The sequence below is a fragment of the Cyphomyrmex costatus genome, unplaced genomic scaffold, assembly GCF_001594065.2.
Source record: "Cyphomyrmex costatus isolate MS0001 unplaced genomic scaffold, Ccosl1.0 scaffold467, whole genome shotgun sequence".
Taxonomy (NCBI): domain Eukaryota; kingdom Metazoa; phylum Arthropoda; class Insecta; order Hymenoptera; family Formicidae; genus Cyphomyrmex; species Cyphomyrmex costatus.
Window position 1 is genome coordinate 16,464 of NW_017278933.1, and position 20,471 is coordinate 36,934.

Here is a 20,471-nt window from a genome sequence, read left to right on the forward strand (position 1 = left end):
AGGAGATGCGGTAGTGTCTCCGGCCATGTTCAAAAACTGTTATATTATATTCCGTAATTTCTTATCGATTGATAATTATTATTTTTGTATTTTTTATTAGTCTTGTGTTTATTCACTAATGTATTTATTATTCTCTTAAATACGATTACTTATAATACTTATATTATTGTTACGTCTTGACTCTCTCAATCGCCCTGTATTGGTTACGTTTGCACCATGTGCTTAGTCCGCGACCTATACCCCAAATTCGACCTAAATTATTTAGGTCTCGTGCTGTAAACACTTGGTAGATGACTCAACCTAACTTTAGATCAGGCCGCGTTTTTTAACGGCCTCACCTAAAATAGGTCGCCTGCTTTCACGATGTAAACGCGTGACGCGACCCAAGTGCAACAGATGGCTCAGTAACTCGGACCAGCGTGGTCTAAATACGACCCTGTCAACTTTTAGGTCTCTTTTGGTGTAAACGATTAGTAATTGGAGCTACTCTAGGTCACGATATAGGTCAGGTCGCTATCAGGTCGCTGGGTGTAAACGTAGCCATAATTTCGAAGTATTTTTAATATTGTTATGCCCGTTTCGTGCCGACGCCCGTTAGATCGTATCCGTTTCGAATTATGAAATGTGGAACGCGTTGCCGAGACGACGCTGTCCTTTGGAAGTAAACAAGTTTGGAACTGACCGTCGCTTTGATCGGACGTGTCAGGTCAGCTCCTTCTATTTTTCGCTTCTTGTCCGCTCTGTATCTTATTTAATAAAGTGAATCTTGTATTCTTATGAAAACCAGTGTCTTGATTTTCGTGTTGCGAGGACGCGCGTTTGCTCGGGTTCGCCAATCAGTTGCGCAGGCGTAACAATATCAAGAAACGTTCCATTTTCATTAATTTTTTAAAACTTATAAATGACAAATAAGATATCTTTATGATATTATTATGACTTCTATGTTCTACGTGGGTCAATCCTTCGCTGGATCTAAGTGTTGTAGTCTGTAAGAACAAATCGTATTAAAAAATTTTGATGAAAAAAAAAACTGATGAGATTTTCTGCTGAACATGCTCATATACATACGTTGTGTAATAGTTACATTACTGAATTGAAAATGAAAAAACAGTGTGTATGTATAGTCGTTTTTGATAAAAAGCATATTTTTTTACAAGTCACTCTATAATTATAATTTATTACTTATGCGTATAACTAGTGAATAATTGGTATCGATACCAGTACTTGCCAAATCTTTGAATCGTTCGATACACATTTATTAATTAAAAGTTAGCAAAAATTCTCGGAAAGAATAAGATATTGTAAAGGAAAAGGAGCGTTGTTAAGACGATAAAATACATATAAAAATCGAGTTCCAATGTCTATAACAAAAGGAATTACATTAGAAGAAGAAATGAAGAGGAATCCTCAATTGAAACTGTCCGATATACAATCACTGAGAGAATGGTGCGAGAAACAACAGCATTTGCCAAAAATTGAAGACAGCTTCCTAGCTTTGTTCCTTCACAGCAATTACTATCAAATAGAATCAACGAAAAACAAAATCGAGAATTATTATACGATAAGGACACTTTTACAAAACGAATTTTGCAATCGAGATCCGCTTAAAGAAAATGGGCTACAACAAATATTCAAAACCGCGTAAGCAATTTTATAAATTATTAATGAATGAAAACAGTAGTAATATTTTTAATTTGTTCATATATACATAAAGTGGCCAATTTTTATAATATTTATAATTTTAATCACATTAATATATAATGTGAGATCCACTTAGAGAATAAAATAAATCCTATAAAATGTATAGACATTATACTTTTGAAAATATCATAGAATATTTTTTATATTTTTTATACACACATAAACTTGTTATTTAAATAAATTTAAATAAATTGTTATCAATAAATTTGATGTTAAATTATGATTTGCTCAACGAAATGTTAAGAATAAACTCAAGTATCTTCCCGGGTCAAAAACATAATTGAGCTATACAAGATGTAATAATTATGTTAAATTTATTATTATCAATGTCATACGGAATATTTTGACTTCATTGGGTCTTCATCAATCATCAATAACCCATACAAATTGAAATATGTAAATCAAATAAATTTAATTTAAGTTATGGTACACCAACGCAGTATTAAAATTAATAATAAAATTAAGTACAATTCAAAGTAATTATACCGATTAGGGGCCCCGCTCCGATGACTTCGACCTTAACATATGTTGTCAAGGTCATGACCCTGAATGACCTCCAACATGATTTCAACCAGGTAATTCGTTAAAAAGTTATTCCTCGAAAAAGTTTTAAAAATGAAGTTTCTTTTCTACAATATAGAACAAAAAATTCATTGCTTTAAAATATATTTCATGACTATCTATGCAAAGCGAGAGCTACTTCACACCAACAAATAGGTTGGGTTAGGTTATTTTTAACAGTAGTGAAGTCCCCAGGGGGGGCGGAACCTATACTCTGCATCCATGCATGTTATTTCTTTTAATTAAACTGACAAGTCAAAATGTATACAAAAGAACGTTTAATGAACATTTACATTATGCAACGGATACATTTGACTCATAATTACGAAAATCTTCATCAATCCATTTATCATAATTATACATTCTTAAAATATATAATCGGCAATATAATGTTTAAAATGATAATCACGTATTCCATAGAAAAATATTAGCTCGCAAATCTTTCCATATTCTTTGGTAGATGGGAGTGGGATGAGAGTTGTTTAGCGTGAAAGTTGTACGCCCCTAAAGCAGTAGGACGTGTAGAATAGTATCTAATATCGTATATACATATATGTAGCAAAAATAAAACGTTATTATTAAAACTATGATTGTTAGTAACTTTTTAACGAAAGACGAGCGACGGCTAAAACTTGTAGTAGGTCACTCAGGGTGATGACCTTTACATGTCAAGGTCAAGGTCATTGGGGGGATCCCTTATTCTGTATATTTATCAAATTCAAAATTACGCCAACACATTATAGAATTCAAAAATTTTCACAAAAGTCTGAGCCTCATTTATAAAATCGATGGACAATTATATAATCAAAATGTAAGTAAAAACTAATAAAACTTTTTTTTTACAATTTGACTATATGACTGTCCATCGACTTTATAAATAAAGCTGAGACTTTTGTGAGAATTTATATTTTATAATACGTGTGCATAATTTCGAATTTTTACTTATTTTTACTCTGAATTTTAATACTACGTGGCGTAACTTAAATTAAATTTATTCAACATATAAGTTTTAATTTATGTGGGTTATATTTACAGCTGATGAGGACTCAATGAAGTTGAAACGTTCCGTATGACATTGATAATAATAAATCTTATATAATTATTACATCTTGTACACCTCAACTGTATTTTTGACATGAGAAGATACTTAAGTTTATTATTAAATAAATTAATTTGATTTAAAAAGGACTGTTTTTCCTCTGAATGGATTGACAAAGGAAGGCTGTAAGATGGCATTTTTCTCATTACTGGACAGCGATCCTTCTTCCTATGACTGGCTTTACGGCTTCAAATATTCCACAATGTCATTGGACATACATTTATTGATGGATGGTACGACTAATGGTATTATTTTCATTGCTGACGCTAGCAAATTTTCCTTCGGTCATGTTAAACGAATGAATCCATTGGTAATCAAAAAATATGCGTACTACGTTCAAGAGGCAGCGCCGATACGATTTAAGGCAGTTCATATTATAAATACGTCACCTGCCATGGAATTGTTTATGAGCTTGATAAAGCCTTTCATAAAAAAAGAGTTTATAGACACAGTAAGTATTACAAATCAATTATTTAAATTCAATTGCGTTTAATTAACAACAGCCGATTTTTAAGAAGTGCAATAATTTCCTACAATCGTGATATAAGTGCGATCAAATAATTCAAATGTGATTAATAACAGTTTCAAATTATACTCTTATAAATTTACTTTTAAATAAATCAAGAATTTTATACAAACTATAATATTTTATCACTACCTCGCGATAAAAATGTAAAAAAATTTTTTAGTTTAAATATCCATAACATCATAACGTTAAGTTGAAAAATTATATTTACAATACTGTACTATTATACTTACAATTAGATAAGTTTTTCTGAATTTATTTAACTCTTCCAGATACACTTTCACTCATCGTTAGAGAGCCTTTCTGAATACATTTCAGTGGATGCGTTGCCAAATGAAACAGGTGGAAAAGCCGGTTCCGTGCACAAACTAGCTGAAATTGAAATGAAAAAAATCCAAGACTATCGCGAATGGTTTCTGTTGGATGAATCAGCCAGACGCGTTAACGAAGCATTAAGAATCGGCAAGAACAAAACTACAAATGATTTGTTTGGTATAGAGGGTAATTTTAGAAAACTTGACATAGATTAAAAAACATTTATAATTTATCTGATTTAACTAATTATGCTATTATTACGTAATCTCTATTAATATTATTTTATATTTTGTACTTTGTCGTGTTTTTTATAATTATTGTACGCGTATTTATGCCATTTTTATGCAAATTCTTTGTTCAACTAAATTAAAAAAATTTCTGCATTAACATTAGGAAATAATAATCCTTTTTTATTTGTACTTTACGCCCTTGATCAATTGGGTTATTCATTTTTATTTTCGTCGTGAACTTCATTTAATATTTTAATTACTGTGAAATATTAAAATCAGGATTTCGATCACGTAATTTTTTCTTTAGAGCGGAAACATGAGAAATGAACATGTTTATTGTTGTATATAAGCAGATACACACACACATATATTCAAAAAATTTTCAATTTTTATGTTTCCACTCTAGGCAAAAGTTATCATGGTTAAGATCATTGAACTCATGACGGCTTTACTTTGATCCAGAGCAGTATTTACATGTCTGTTAAGCTAGCACCTCCCCTCCCACAAAAAATCAAAATAGCACCTATGCCACAATTAAGTGCTATTTATGTGCTAATTATGTGCTCTAATACCAATTTTTGTGCTCGAATGGTTTAGCAGAAAATCGCGATCAAAGGTGGAGGTGCTGGTTTAACGTTAAGTTAGCACCTTTATCAAATTATATACAAAATCAAAAAATTAATACAGAAAAATTGTGTGCTTTTTATGTGCTTTCAATATCATACATCAAAATTATTGTAACAGTCACGGTTTAAGAGATACACGTATATATTAATAAATTTTGATACATATTATAACAACGGTGCAAGAGTAAAGTGCCAGTTGAAATGCAGACAGCGAATTGATTTTGATTGATAGACTCAAATTGTTCTTCCATTTATGTGCTTTCAAAATATGCACAACAAGATTTTGTTACTCATCCTCTTGGAAAAATCACTCCCGAAGTGAGTAACCACCGTCTCCTTACAAGAATGAAGTACCAGTTAAAATGCAGACAGCAAATTGGTTTTGGATGAAAAGAATTAAAAATTTAATAATAAAAGTTATCATTAATTAATATCTAATAATTAATTAATTCCTAATTTTAATAATTTATCTATGAAAACCAAGTACTTTACAATTATTAAATAACAATAATCTAAAGTCAAATTCCGTAAAAATAAAATTGTTTCAAATATATTTTCCAACTTGACATTTGTATTGATTTTAATTATTACTTTTATTATTGTCAACTATGAATTTTATCTCGTGATAATGCAATTTAAGAAACTTGATGAATTTCGTAAAAAATATTGATTTAATCTTTATGTTGCAAATATGCATTTTAACTAGTATTTTACTCTTGTAAGGAGACGGTGGGTGCTCACTTCGGGAATGATTTTCCGATCCAAGGGGGTGAACATCAAAATCTCGTTGTGCATATTTTGAATGATTACTTAACAGTTATTATCAATATTTTATTAGACAATGACTATTCTTTACCCTTTATTTTTGACACAATCAATCAAAGAATAAAATGCTCATTAAGAAACTATAAAAATACACACAGTACAAAAAGATAATAAAGACAAAGAAAGTGCATTTTGGCTCACAGTATGGCTCATTCATTCCTGTCCATTCAGAAAAATTTAAACGATTCAACAAAACCGGATGGATTCAACAATCCGAATAAAATGGACAAATATATTAAGATACAAAAAGTTTTACCCCACACATCCAAAAATAATGTGGTATACAAAATTCAATTTAATGATTGCGAAGCTTCTTACGTAGGACAGACAGATAGGCAATTGAAGACAAGAATAAATGAACATCGTAATCATATTAGACATATAATACATCCGTTCGATCAGTAATAACCGAACATAGGTTAAACTATGACCATGAGTTTCAATAGGACAATGTAAAAATTCTTGATGAAGAACCCTGTTATAGAAGGCGTTTAGTTTCGGAGAAAACAAATACTAAAAAACAGAAACACAGTTTAAAAAATTTACAAACTAACACAGAAGGTCTCCATAAAGAGTATATACCTATTGTAAATAAAATTTGATCTTTCAATATAAATTCTTACCATTTGGTTTAGTCTGTGTTGATCTATCACAGTGGTTATAGATACCTCGGATGACAATGATTATACACGATGTTCTGTGTTAAAGCTTTTAGTTCGATTATCACATTGTCTATAATTTATTTTATATTTATTTTGTATTGGTCCTTTGATATCTCTTGACAGTTTGACTATTATTTTTGTACAAAGATAAGATAAGCAGATTTTCATAAGATTATAAGTATTTGTAAGTAGTTTTTAATTAGTTATTAAGTTATTATTATTTTGCTAATGGTTTAATTATACTGTTAAGCCTGGTCTACAATTGCGTAAATGTAGTTATAAGTGATCGTAGTTGTAAGAATTCTCCAATCACAGTTGAATATTTTCCTAGTATTCAACTGTAATTGGTCAATTATTACAATAACAACTACATTTATGCAATTGTAGATTGGGCTCTTTATATGTAACTTATAGATTTATTATTTAAAAATTGACTCTTACAATGCACTTCTTTTAATGTTGATCAAGAATCTATCACATGTGAATGCAAATCTCTCAGTCAGCACTTCTCGAAATCTCGGACAAATCGCGAAATATGAAGTAGCATCCTTGTTTACATAAAACATTACAATAATACATTAATGTTATATATGTAAGTTATTTTGAAATATATTTGCTATTATTAATAAAATGGTAAATTAGTAATAATATTTATATATGTGACTATATACATATATATATAATCTATATACGCCATAATGTTATAACATACATTTACACAATTAATATAATTTATGAGAAATTCTCATACTTTAAAACAATTGCATTTCAAGCAAAACAAATTAATTAGCTTGCACATATTACAATAATTTATACATGTTGGATTAAAATTATTATTTTTACTTTTTTTTTCCATAGAAATTTAAATTCGTAGTAAAAGATGGCTTCAATAAAATTAGTACCATTCGAGGAAGAATTAAAGAAAAATCCGGAATTGAAAGAGTTAGATATACAAATATTGAGAGAATGGTGTAAAAAACAGCTTCATCTACCCAAGATGACAGATAGCGAATTATTTATTGTATCGCGAATCTGTTTATGCAATTTCTTTGTACAGCAGAATTTAAATAAATTTCTTTATTAACATTAGAATGAAATTGCACTTTTATTTGTACTCTACGAAAATCAATGTCGAATTCTAAATTCTAATTTGCAATCCTCAGTCTCCGTAATGTAATGTATAGTACAACATGGATTTCTTGCAAAAGTTACACTCTAGCAAATACTAACTAATAACAATAATCGTTATAAATATATTTTCCTCACATCAGTTTAACTATATAATAGCTGCAATCAGCAAAGATAGTTGATCAGTGAGTGATTCTCTGGTAAACAAACACAAAGTCATAATAAAATCATAATGATATTACGAACGTCATCATGACATCAATTGATACTTAAAAATAAAATTATAAGTAACAAATAATTCTATGATATCTTTATGTTATTACTATGACTTTCATGTTCTACGTGGGTCAATCCTTTGTCGGATCTAAGTGTAGTAAGAACAAATTGTATTAAAGAATTTACTCATAAAGCTCATTCTACAATCGCGTAAATGTAGTTGTAAGAATTGACTAATAACAGTCGAACATTTTTTCGTATTTCACTGTGATTGGTTAATTCGTACAACTACAACCATTTACAACTACGCTTACGCAATTGTAGAATGGGCTTTAGATTTTCTGATAAAACGCACTCATATATGTTGTGTAATAGTTACATTATTGAATGGAAAATTAACAAAGTTGTGTAACTCTAGTTGTGTTTGCTGGAACGCATATTTTTATGAAAAACGCGCACTAAAACGTAAATAAACTTTTACGTAATACGCTGTGTTGCCACATTTCATTATCACAATATAAAAATCTAACATATGTGAATGCAGATCTTTCAATCAGTACTTCTTGAGATCTCGGAAAAATTGCGAAATATCAAGTGGCTTCCTTATAAAACATTTATGGAAGTTATTTTGAAATATGTTTTATTTGCATATCAATAAACTGATAAATTAGTATAAATAATATTTGTGTATTTGACTGTATACATAGTCTATATACATCATAATATTCTAATATACGTTTACACAATTAAAATAATTTATGAGAAATTCTTCTTATAATACCATAGGAAATACCTTAGGACAAATGTATTTCAAGTGAAAACAAGTTAATTAGTTTGCATATACTACAATAATTTATACATGTTGAATTTTATTAAAATTATTACTTTCACTTCCATAGAAATTTAAATTCGTAATAAAGAGTGGCTTCAATAAAATTAGTACCATTCGGGGAAGAATTATTTCATCGCGCGTGCACGTAATGTGCTCTATACCGCAACGCTTTTGCGTGCGGGAAATAGCCAATACTTCAAGCCGTTGAGTTATTTCTCTAACCCCACTCTTCTGTGCAAAAACTTTGCGGTATAGGCACATTACGACGAGCACTTGTAATGAAAAATTCTATGTAAAACGAGTGGGGGCTTATTTGTTTATAGCTCGGGACGTCCCGCGTTATAAACGACTATCCCCCACTCGTTACACAATGTACTAAAGCAGAATCCATGCAGAATTGAAAAAGTCTTATACACAAATATTGAGAGAATGGTGCAAAAAACAGCCTCATATGACACCAAGATGACAGACAGCGAATTAATTATTGTAGGGCGGTATAACACGTGCCATCGGAGGCACAGAATTTTTCCCATTCAAGCACTTAGAGTGCTGTCAAATCGAGCGAAATTTACGGAACGGAACAGTGAGACCAATCGGAACTCTGCAATCATTACTCTGCTTTCCTTTCTGCGATAGTGACTGGTCTCACTGTTCCGTTGAATGATTATATGTGGTTTAAAGCTTATTTTTTAAATGATTTTATTTAAAGTTGCATCTTGTCATTATATTATTATAATTAGAGAAAAGTTATTGAGATTATTTATCATTAAATAATCAATATAAAGTTTAATAATTGTTGTATTTTGAGTAAATATAGCAAAATGTATCATGTAGTGACACATTTTTAATTGAAAATGTGTCTTTCCCGATATATACTTTTCCAAAGTATACATGCTTTCAGCGTATTGACTTTAGATAAATCAGGCTGGTAAGTTATAGGCAGCGATCCTGCTGAATTACAAGCAGACGCGGCGCCCGCGACGCAGTTACTATACAGTCATTTATAATATCAGTCTTCGCGGTTCTAGACTCACTGGTTCTAGATTCTTCTTCGAAAACAGTCGATAGACGAAGTTGCCTTCGCGCGCAACAGAATAATCTCAGTAATTAAGTTTCTGAAAGTGAGGATTAAATTTAAAACGATGTTCAATAGTTCCAGTAGTTTCAGTGGTTCCAGTCCAGAAACCGAGAGTACAAAACTTGTATCTAGTTCGTCGACGTCGAGTTAGTCGAGTACATATAAAAACTATTTCTTCTATTCAAGAGACAAAGATAGTGTGAAATTTGACTTCATCTGTGATGAAGCCATTTGGTTAAACATCAGATTAAGCACAAGTTAACCAGATAATGAAAAACCGGGTTTGAGACTATATCTTATGCGTTAGAAATTGTATCTGACATATTATAAAATTATTATCTCGACGAGACTCTCAGTATAGTCGAAACTCGCGGTATAAAAAGTCTCGTCTCGGTCTCGTCTCGATCTCGTCTCGGACTCGATGTCGTTCGAAACACTAGCTAAGTCTTTGATACATCTTTATTTGTTTTGAAAATATTTCACTAAAAACTTTCGTAAGAAAAAATATATTATAAAGAAAGGCAAGCTTTCTTATGAATACATATATATATATATATATATATATATAATCGTACATATTAAATTCGAATTCCAATGTCTGTAATAAAAGAAATCACATTAGAAGAAGAAATGAAGAAGAATCCGCAATTGAAACTATCCGATATAGAATCACTGAGGGAGTGGTGCGATAAACAACCGCACTTGCCAAAAATTGAAGACAGCTTTCTCGTTTTGTTTCTTCATAGCAACTACTATCAAATGGAACCAACAAAAAACACAATAGAGAATTATTATACGATAAGGACGCATTTACCAGAAATTTTCTGCAATCGGGATCCGCTTGAAGAAAAAGGACTACAACAATCGTTCAAAACCGTGTAAGCAATTTTATAAATATCAGTGATAAATATCATAAGCGAAGCAGTAAAATAATTTGTTCATGTATCGTATATATAAAGTAGCTAAATTATAATATTTAAAATTTTAATCACATTAATACATAATTTAAGATCCATGCAGAAAATAAAATAAATTCTATAAGATTTATAGATATTATACTTTTAAAAATATCATAGAATATTTTTACTAATTTTTTTTATACACACACTTGTTATATTAATAAATTTAAATAAATTAATTTGATTTAAAAAGGGCTATTTTTCCTCTGAATGGATTAACAAAGGAAGGCTATAAGATGATATTTATAACGTTTCTGGACAGTGATCCTTCTTCCTATAATCAGAATGCCGACTTCAAACATGCCATAATGTTAACCGACATACATTTTCTAATGGATGATAGGATTCATGGTTATATTTTGGTAATTGATGCTGACAAATTTTCCTTCGGCCATATGATGCGAACAAATCCATTGGAGGTCAAGAAACATGTATACTACATCCAAGAAGCACTGCCAATACGTTTAAAGGCAATCCATGTTATAAACGCCGCACCCGCCGCAGAATTGTTGATGAAAATGGCAAAGCCTTTCATGAAAAACGAGTTAATGCACATAGTAAGTATCGCAAACCAATTATTGAAGTTTAATTGTACGTAATTAACGACAGTCGTGTTTTTAAAAAATATAATCATTTCCAACAAGCGTGATATACAGGCGATCAAATAATTCAAATGTGATTAATAATCGTTTCTAATCGTCCTGTTTTATAGATTTATTTTTAAACAAATCAAGAATTTCACACAAAATATAATTTTTTATTATATCTTGCGATAAATGTAGAAATTGGGTTTAATTATCTATAACACCATAACGTTAAATGAACAAATTATAGATACTCATAATGCAATGACATACTATTCTACTGAGATAAGTTTTTCTGAATTTTTATTTAATTCTTCTAGATACGTTTTCACTTATCGTTAGAGAGCCTTTCTGAATATATCCCAGTGGATGCATTGCCAAACGAAACAGGTGGAAAAGCTGGTTCCGTGCATAAACTAGCTGAAATTCATAAAAGAAAATTCGAAGACTATCGCGAGTGGTTTCTGTTGGATGAATCAACCAGACGCGTTAACGAAGCATTAAGAATCGGCAAGAGCAAAACAGTAAATGATTTGTTTGGTATAGACGGTAATTTTAAAAAACTTGATATAGATTAATAAACATTTATAACTTAATCTGATTTAACTAATTATGCTATTATTATGTAATCTTTATTAATATCATTTTATATTTTGCACTTTGTGATGTTTTATATAATTATTGTATATGTTTCTGTTACGCGTTCATTTTTTTATAAGTTCTTTGTTCAGCTGAATTAAAAAATATTTCTGCACTAAGATTAAAAAGAAATTGTACTTTTTATTTATATCCTGCGCCAATTGGATTATTCATTTTCGTTTTCGTTGTGTTCTTCATTTTATATTTTAATTAATCTGAAATATTAAGATTAGGGTAGCATCCAGGTAACTTTTTCTTTAGAGCGGAAACATGAAAAATAAAAATGTTTATTTTTGTATATAATATATACAAATATGCTCACACACGTATACAAAAAATTTTTACTTTTTACATTTCTGCCCCAGGGAAGATGTTACATTTTAATTTTACTCAGATAGAACTGAAATGACAAATCTATAACTTCGATCCATGATTAAGATCGTCGTTGATAACTTAATATTTACGAGTCAGTGGCGGTTTCAGGGGAGGGTGCGGAGAGGGCGACCGCTCCCTTCTAGAGTTCTTTAATCAAATTTGAAAAAGTTAGTTTCAAATAAATATTATTGAAAGAAAAATTATCAAATATTATTCGGAATTAAATTTGCAGTGTAGCTATATACGTATGTAACCACGAACGAGAAGAGGATGTTAATGACCAAATCGCAAAGCGCGAGAAAACGTTTAAAATATACAAGATCGTTTTCAACGTGTTCGTCGTTAGCAGCGCTTACAAAGCGCTAGAAAAGCGCATATACCAAACATGTATAATTTATATTTTATGTTCATGGTAATAATAGTAATAATAGTAATGATAGTAAATATAATTAAACTATAAAAAGAATAAATATTAAAGTAGTAAAGTAATAAAAATAATATGAAAATTACAAAAATAACACAACCCATGATTCATAAGTCGAAATCAAATCAATATCGATTGATTTTTCGAACTGTTTGATTTGATATCGTCTACATTTTCTATTGATCTTCGAAGATCGACATTATATCAATGCTACATCGAGAAGATTGATAGTTTATCAATGCTGCATTGATAAAATGTCGATCTTTTGAAGATTAATAGAAAATGTGTAGTAGATATTAAATTCAATGGTCCTAAAAATTAATCGATTTCAAATCGATTCGTGAACCCGGGAAAAATAATATCATTAAATATTTGTGTTTCGTTATACCGCCCTCCATAGAATAAATCTCTAGATCCGTCCTTGGATGGAGAAACTTTTTTGACATATAGGGTGTGAAGCACCACAAGTGTTCTTCTGACAAGAACTCTATTAAATTAGTATTTTTGTACATGTGTGCGCTATTTTCAAAAACTATTTATTTACTGTGTTAAAAAGCTCATTAGAAATAGAGTTTCTTACCAATATGAATGTAATAATTATCATATGTGAGGAATTAATTCCATTCTTTAAAAGATATTTATAGAAATTTGTCTTCTCAACTTATACATATTCCTTAATTTTTGAACAGAATTAGTTTTTTCATAAAAAATTTTTTAATTGAGCAGCACATTTATTAAAAACGGATATTTGCATTTATTACATTGATTTCTATTTTGCTAATTAAAAAAACTTTATATGTATAAGTAATAAGTGTGTATAATAAAAATTTCAGAGCATATTTATTAGGAAATCGTCTTAAAACGCATTAAAACGTAAATAAACTTTTACGTAATACACTCTATTGCCATATCATTACCACAATATAAAAATCTATCATATGTGCAGATCTCTCAGTCAGTTCTTTTCGACATCTCGGACAAATCGCGAAATATGAAGTAACATCCTTTTACATAAAACATATATGTATGTTATTTTAAAATATATTTCATTTGCTATTATTAATAAACTGGTAAATTAGTATAAATAATATTTGTGTATCTAACTGTATACATAGTCAATATACATCATAATATTATAACATACATTTTCATCACGCGTGCACGTAATGTGCCCTATACTACAACGCTTTTACGTGCGGGAAATAGCTAATACCTCAAGCCGTTGAGTTATTTCTCTAATCCCACTCTTCTGCGCAAAAACGTTGAGGTATAGGCACATTACGACGAGCACTCGTAATGAAATAGTACACAAGTAAAATAATTTATGAGAAATTCTTCTTATAATACCATAGGAAATACCTTAGGACAACTGTATTTCAAGTCAAAACAAGTTAATAAGTTTGCATATACTACAATAATAATTTATACATGTTGGATTTCATTAAAATTATTACTTTCACTTCCATAGAAATTTAAATTCGTAATAAAGGGTGGCTTCAATAAAATTAGTACCGTTCGGGGAAGAATTAAAGCAGAATCCAGAATTGAAAAAGTCTTATACACAAATATTGAGAGCATGGCGCAAAGAAAGCCTCTACCCAAGATGACCGACAGCGAATTAATTATTGCAGGGCGGTATAACACGTGCCATCGGATGCACAGAGTTTTCCCCATTCCAGCCCTCATCAGAGTCAGAGTGCTGTCAAAGCGACCAAAAAAAAATGGAGCGAAAATTACAACGGAACGGAACAGTGAAACCAATCAGAACTCTGTAATCATTACTCTGCTTTCCTTTCTGCGATAGTGACTGGTCTTACTGTTCCGGTATAATTTTCTCTCTATATGACAGCACCCTCATTGTTTCTCTTAAGCCGTAATCACACTAGCAATTGTGCGATTGTGACTGACAATTGAGGATTACTTTTCAACCAGTCAGAGCAGAGTAGTTACTGATTGCTTTGCTCTGACTGGTTGAAAAGTAATAATCCTCAATTGTCAATCACAATCGCACAATCGCTAGTGTGATTACGGCTTTATACCGCTCCGCCGACGCCGGAATGCAATTCCCTGCCGTCGCGTTCGGCACTTTTCGACAATCGCGTTTAGCGATTGTCGGCAGTTCTCAGCTTTGGCGTTTGTCTCTCAGACCACGTTAAGTTATAATTTTCAATGTGACTATGATTGGAATGTAAGCCTGACGGAGCATTTTCCATAAGCCTTTTCTAAGTTCTTAATTGATCTTTTTTTTGTAATGTGTCTATTTTTCTTTGTCAAGATTATTTCATTTCTACTTTGATACAAATTTGTAACATATTATGTGTACATTGTTAATAATTAATATCGTTGAAGAGCACCGAACGTTATGGTGGAGAACAGAATTACGACACCGGCGCGGAGCGGAGAGGGAAACAATGAACGCGTGAATGGGGGAAGCTTCATGTTTCCGATGGCACGCGTTGTGTCGCCCTGAGTTATTATATCGCATATATATTTATACCATTTTTATGCAACTTTTTTGTTTAGCTGAATTTAAATAAATTTCTTCACAAATATTAGAAAGAAATTATACTTTATTTGTACCCTACAAAAATAGATGTCAAATTCTAAACTCTAATTTGCAATCCTTAGTGTAATGTGTAGTACAACATGAATTTAACACTTGCAAAAGTTACACCCCAGCTAATACCAAATAATAACAACATAATTGTTAATTATATTTTCCTCTCAACAGTTTAATTATCTAATAGCTGCTTTCAGCAAAGATGGTTGATCAGTGAGTGATCCTCTGGTAGAACACAAAGTCATAAATAATCAACGATCAATCAATTAATATAGTTTATATTATTCTTCCGATTTTAAACGGAGCCGTTACATAAATACACAATTTCGCGAAGACAGCTCTTCGGATATGTAAGATTATCATTTTATTTTTTTTTCTCAATTGTCTGTCTGATCTCAGATATACCCGCGCGACATCAATACGAATCCGAAAATAGATTTCGCTTTTAAATGCTTACTATCTTTGTGGAAACTTGAATTAGATGAGCATTCCACCAAACAATTATGATAGAATTATAATATAATCATACCATATACCTATTTGAAAATTACATGAAATATGTAAAGCATAAAAAATATGCATTTTATGCAAAATATTCAGTCTTTTTGCATAAATATTCGCAGTCTACTTATAAATGACAAATAATAAAAAATATGATGATATCTTTATGAGATTATTATGACTTCTATGTTCTACGTGGGTCAATTCTTCGCTGAATCTTTATGTAGCCTATAAAAACAAATTGTATTAAAGAAATTATTCGTGAGATTTTCTGCTGAAACGCACTTATGTGTAATAGTTACGTTACTGAGTGGAAAAACAATTGTAATTCTGTAATTGTGTTTACTGGAACGCATACTTTTCTGCACATCATTCTAATTATAATATATTATATATTATATAACTAGTGAATAACTGGTACCATCGGTAATAGTACTTGCTAAGTCTAGTAATTCGGTCTCGCCGAGACGAGGAGAGACTAGTCAAATCTCGTTTTGATCTCGACATTTTCATCTCATCTCGATATCGGCCTGGTCTCGATAATGATAATCTCGTTTCGATCTCGGTCTCGATAATCATAATAACGTTTTTCCAATTTTTTTCTATGATCTATGCGATTAAATTTCACTATTATTCACTATTTTATGAGTTAATTAAATTTTTAAACTTTTTTATTAATTTGTGTATTAGTAATAGTAGTAATTTAAATTTTGTGAAAAATAAATGAATATGTCTGGTATAAAGCATATTTTTTTAATAATTTTATTTAAAGTTGCATCTTGTGATTATGTTATTATAATTAGAGAAAAAATATTGAGACTATTTATCATTAAATAATTAATACAAAATTTAGTAATTGTGTACACGCAATATTTTATCAATTTGCTAACCATTATACCAAATTAATAAAAATATACCAAATTTCTTTTAATAATAACAATGTATATTATTTACAATAGTTTAAAAATATTATAAAAATAATAACAACACATAATAGTAAAATATTTTGAGTAAATATAGCAATAAATGTATCATACAGTGACACATTTTTAATTGAAAATGTGTCTTTCCCGATATATACTTTTCCAAAGTATACATGCTTTCAGCGTATTGACTTTAGATAAATCAGGCTGGTAAGTTATAGGCAGCGATCTGCTGAATTACAAGCAGACGCGGCGGGCGCCCGCGGCGCAGTTACTATATAGTCATTTATAATATCAGTCATCGTGTCTGGTTCTAGATTCTTCTTCGAAAATAGTCGATAGATGAAGTTTCCTTCGCGCGCAACAGAATAATCTCCGTAATTAAGTTTCTGAAAGTGAGGATTAAATTTAAAACGATGTCCAATGGTTCCAGTAGTTTCAGTGGTTCCAGTTCAGAAACCGAGAGTACAAAACTTGTGTCTAGTTCATCGACGTCGAGTTGGTCGAGTACATATAAAAACTATTTCTTCTATTCAAGAGACAAAGATAGTGTGAAATTTGACTTCATCTGTGATGAAGCCCATTGGGTTAAACATCAGAAGCACAAGTTAACCAGATAATGAAAAACCAGGTTTGAGACTATATCTTATGCGTTAGAAATTGTATCTGATATATTATAAAATTATTATCTCAACGAGACTCTCAGTATAGTCGAGACTCGCGGTATAAAAAGTCTCGTCTCGGTCTCGTCTCGGTCTCGTCTCGGACTCGATGTCGTTCGAAACACTAGTTAAGTCTTTGATACATCTTTATTCGTTTTGAAAATATTTCACTAAGAACTTTCGTAAGGAAAAATATATCGTAAAGAAAGAGGCAAGCTTTTTTATGAATATATATATATATATATATAATCATACATATTAAATTCGAATGCCAATGTCTATAATAAAAGAAATCATATTAGAAGAAGAAATGAAGAGGAATCCTCAATTGAAACTGTCAGATGTACAATCACTGAGAGAATGGTGCGAGAAACAACCGCACTTGCCAAAAATTGAAGACAGCTTCCTCGTTTTGTTTCTTCACAGCAACTACTATAAAATGAAACCAACAAAAAACACAATCGAGAATTATTATACGACAAGGACGCATTTACCAGAAATTTTCTGCAATCGGGATCCGCTTGAAGAAAAAGGACTACAACAATCGTTCAAAACCATGTAAGCAATTTTATAAATATCAGTGATAAATATCATAAGCGAAGCAGTAAAATAATTTGTTCATGTATCGTATATATAAAGTAGCTAAAAATATTAACGTATATATTGAACTCTCGATAAACAAACAATCAAATATATTAAAAAACAGGCGAGTGAGAGTAAATTTAATGTCTACGCGGTTGACAATGCGTTAAATATATATATATTAAAAAATTTTTTCCCAAAAAATTACAAAATTAAAAATTAAAATCCCATACGTTTCGACTGAATTCCAGTCATCTTCAGTGAATTAAATTACAAAAAATATACATATCACAATCAAACTCCATGATAATACGGTATTATCATGGAGTTTGATTGTGATATGTATATTTTTTGTAATTTAATTCACTGAAGATGACTGGAATTCAGTCGAAACGTATGGGATTTTAATTTTTAATTTTGTAACTTTTTGGGAAAAAATTTTTTAATATATATATATTTAACGCATTGTCAACCGCGTAGACATTAAATTTACTCTCACTCGCCTGTTTTTTAATATATTTAAAGTGGCTAAATTATAATATTTAAAATTTTAATCACATTAATACATAATTTAAGATCCATGCAGAAAATAAAATAAATTCTATAAGATTTATAGATATTATACTTTTAAAAATATCATAGAATATTTTTACTAATTTTTTTTATACACACACTTGTTATATTAATAAATTTAAATAAATTAATTTGATTTAAAAAGGGCTATTTTTCCTCTGAATGGATTAACAAAGGAAGGCTATAAGATGATATTTGTAACGTTTCTGGACAGTGATCCTTCTTCCTATAATCAGAATGCCGTCTTTAAATATGCCACAATGTTAACCGACATACATTTTCTGATGGATGGTCTGATTAATGGTTATATTATAATAATTGATGCTGACAAATTTTCCTTTGGCCATATGATGCGAACAAATCCATTGGAGGTCAAAAAACATGTATACTACATCCAAGAAGCACTGCCGATACGTTTAAAGGCAATCCATGTTATAAACGCCGCACCCGCCGCAGAATTGTTGATGAAAATGGCAAAGCCTTTCATGAAAAACGAGTTAATGCACATAGTAAGTATCGCAAACCAATTATTGAAGTTTAATTGTACGTAATTAACGACAGTCGTATTTTTAAAAAATATAATTATTTCCAACAAACGTGATATACAGGCGATCAAATAATTCAAATGTGATTAATAATCGTTTCTAATCGTACTGTTTTATAGATTTATTTTTAAACAAATCAAGAATTTCACAAAAATATAATTTTTTATTATTATCTTGCGATAAATGTAGAAATTGGGTTTAATTATCTATAACACCATAACGTTAATGAACAAATTATAGGTACTCATAATGCTATGACATACTATTCTACTGAGATAAGTTTTTCTGAATTTTTATTTAATTCTTCTAGATACATTTTCACTTATCGTTAGAGAGCCTTTCTGAATATATCCCAGTGGATGCGTTGCCAAACGAAACAGGTGGAAAAGCTGGTTCCGTGCATAAACTAGCTGAAATTCATAAAAAAAAATTCGAAGACTATCGCGAGTGGTTTCTGTTGGATGAATCAACCAGACGCGTTAACGAAGCATTAAGAATCGGCAAGAGCAAAACAGTAAATGATTTGTTTGGTATAGACGGTAATTTTAAAAAACTTGATATAGATTAATAAACATTTATAACTTAATCTGATTTAACTAATTATGCTATTATTATGTAATCTTTATTAATATCATTTTATATTTTGCACTTTGTGATGTTTTATATAATTATTGTATATGTTTCTGTTACGCGTTCATTTTTTTATAAGTTCTTTGTTCAGCTGAATTAAAAAATATTTCTGCACTAAGATTAAAAAGAAATTGTACTTTTTATTTATATCCTGCGCCAATTGGATTATTCATTTTCGTTTTCGTTGTGTTCTTCATTTCATATTTCAATTAGTCTGAAATATTAAGATCCAGGGTAGCATCCAGGTAACTTTTTCTTTAGAGCGGAAACATGAAAAGTAAAAATGTTTATTACTATTATATAATACTTCAATCCATGATTAAGATCGTCGTTGATCACTTACAACTTTGCTTTGATCCAAGGGTAGTATTTACGCGTCAGTGGCGATTTCAGGGCGGGTGCGGAGGGGGTGACCGCTCTCTTCTAGAGTTCTTTAATCAAATTTGAAAAAAGTTTGTTTCAAATGAATTGAAAGAAAAATTATCAAAGATTATTCGGAATTAAATCGATTTGCAGAATAACTGTATACGTATGTAACCGCGAACGAAAAGAGGATGCTAATGACCAAATTGTAAAGCGCGAGAAAACGTTTAAAATATACAAGATCGTTTTCAACGTGTTCGTCGTCCGCAGCGCTTACAAAGCGCTAGAAAAACGCGTATACCGGACATGTATAATTTATATTTTATGTTCATGGTAATAATAGTAATAATAG

The 20,471-nt window shown here is 30.4% G+C and overlaps 3 protein-coding genes across 4 annotated transcripts; all 3 read left to right on the forward strand.

Moving 5' to 3' along the window:
- Positions 1-1,357: 1,357 nt before the first annotated feature.
- Positions 1,358-4,417, forward strand: LOC108777815 (alpha-tocopherol transfer protein-like). Its single transcript, XM_018544788.1, has 3 exons — positions 1,358-1,641; positions 3,449-3,812; positions 4,160-4,417. The coding sequence occupies exons 1-3, from the start codon at positions 1,358-1,360 to the stop codon at positions 4,415-4,417; spliced, it is 906 nt and encodes a 301-aa protein (XP_018400290.1).
- Positions 4,418-10,382: 5,965 nt separating this feature from the next.
- On the forward strand, positions 10,383-11,920 carry LOC108777807 (alpha-tocopherol transfer protein-like). 2 transcript variants are annotated; one of them, XM_018544776.1, is made up of 3 exons: positions 10,383-10,677; positions 10,952-11,315; positions 11,663-11,920. In XM_018544776.1, exons 1-3 carry the CDS (start codon positions 10,394-10,396, stop codon positions 11,918-11,920), a joined length of 906 nt encoding a protein of 301 aa, XP_018400278.1. In that variant the 5' UTR covers positions 10,383-10,393. The 2 variants fall into 2 exon arrangements, with proteins under 2 accessions (XP_018400278.1, XP_018400279.1); XM_018544777.1 differs by having other exon boundaries at positions 11,102-11,315.
- Positions 11,921-17,700: 5,780 nt separating this feature from the next.
- On the forward strand, positions 17,701-19,694 carry LOC108777811 (alpha-tocopherol transfer protein-like). Its single transcript, XM_018544783.1, has 3 exons — positions 17,701-17,984; positions 18,727-19,090; positions 19,437-19,694. Exons 1-3 carry the CDS (start codon positions 17,701-17,703, stop codon positions 19,692-19,694), a joined length of 906 nt encoding a protein of 301 aa, XP_018400285.1.
- Positions 19,695-20,471: the final 777 nt, after the last annotated feature.

Excerpts from the sequence above, each read along its gene's own strand:
- LOC108777807 (XM_018544776.1), top strand. The coding sequence starts at position 10,394 with ATGTCTGTAATAAAAGAAATCACATTAGAAGAAGAAATGAAGAAGAAT. Across the intron at positions 10,678-10,951 it reads CAACAATCGTTCAAAACCGT|GGCTATTTTTCCTCTGAATG; the intron begins GTAAGCAATTTT and ends TGATTTAAAAAG. Across the intron at positions 11,316-11,662 it reads AAAACGAGTTAATGCACATA|ATACGTTTTCACTTATCGTT; the intron begins GTAAGTATCGCA and ends TAATTCTTCTAG.
- LOC108777811 (XM_018544783.1), top strand. The coding sequence starts at position 17,701 with ATGTCTATAATAAAAGAAATCATATTAGAAGAAGAAATGAAGAGGAAT. Across the intron at positions 17,985-18,726 it reads CAACAATCGTTCAAAACCAT|GGCTATTTTTCCTCTGAATG; the intron begins GTAAGCAATTTT and ends TGATTTAAAAAG. Across the intron at positions 19,091-19,436 it reads AAAACGAGTTAATGCACATA|ATACATTTTCACTTATCGTT; the intron begins GTAAGTATCGCA and ends TAATTCTTCTAG.
- LOC108777815 (XM_018544788.1), top strand. The coding sequence starts at position 1,358 with ATGTCTATAACAAAAGGAATTACATTAGAAGAAGAAATGAAGAGGAAT. Across the intron at positions 1,642-3,448 it reads CAACAAATATTCAAAACCGC|GACTGTTTTTCCTCTGAATG; the intron begins GTAAGCAATTTT and ends TGATTTAAAAAG. Across the intron at positions 3,813-4,159 it reads AAAAAGAGTTTATAGACACA|ATACACTTTCACTCATCGTT; the intron begins GTAAGTATTACA and ends TAACTCTTCCAG.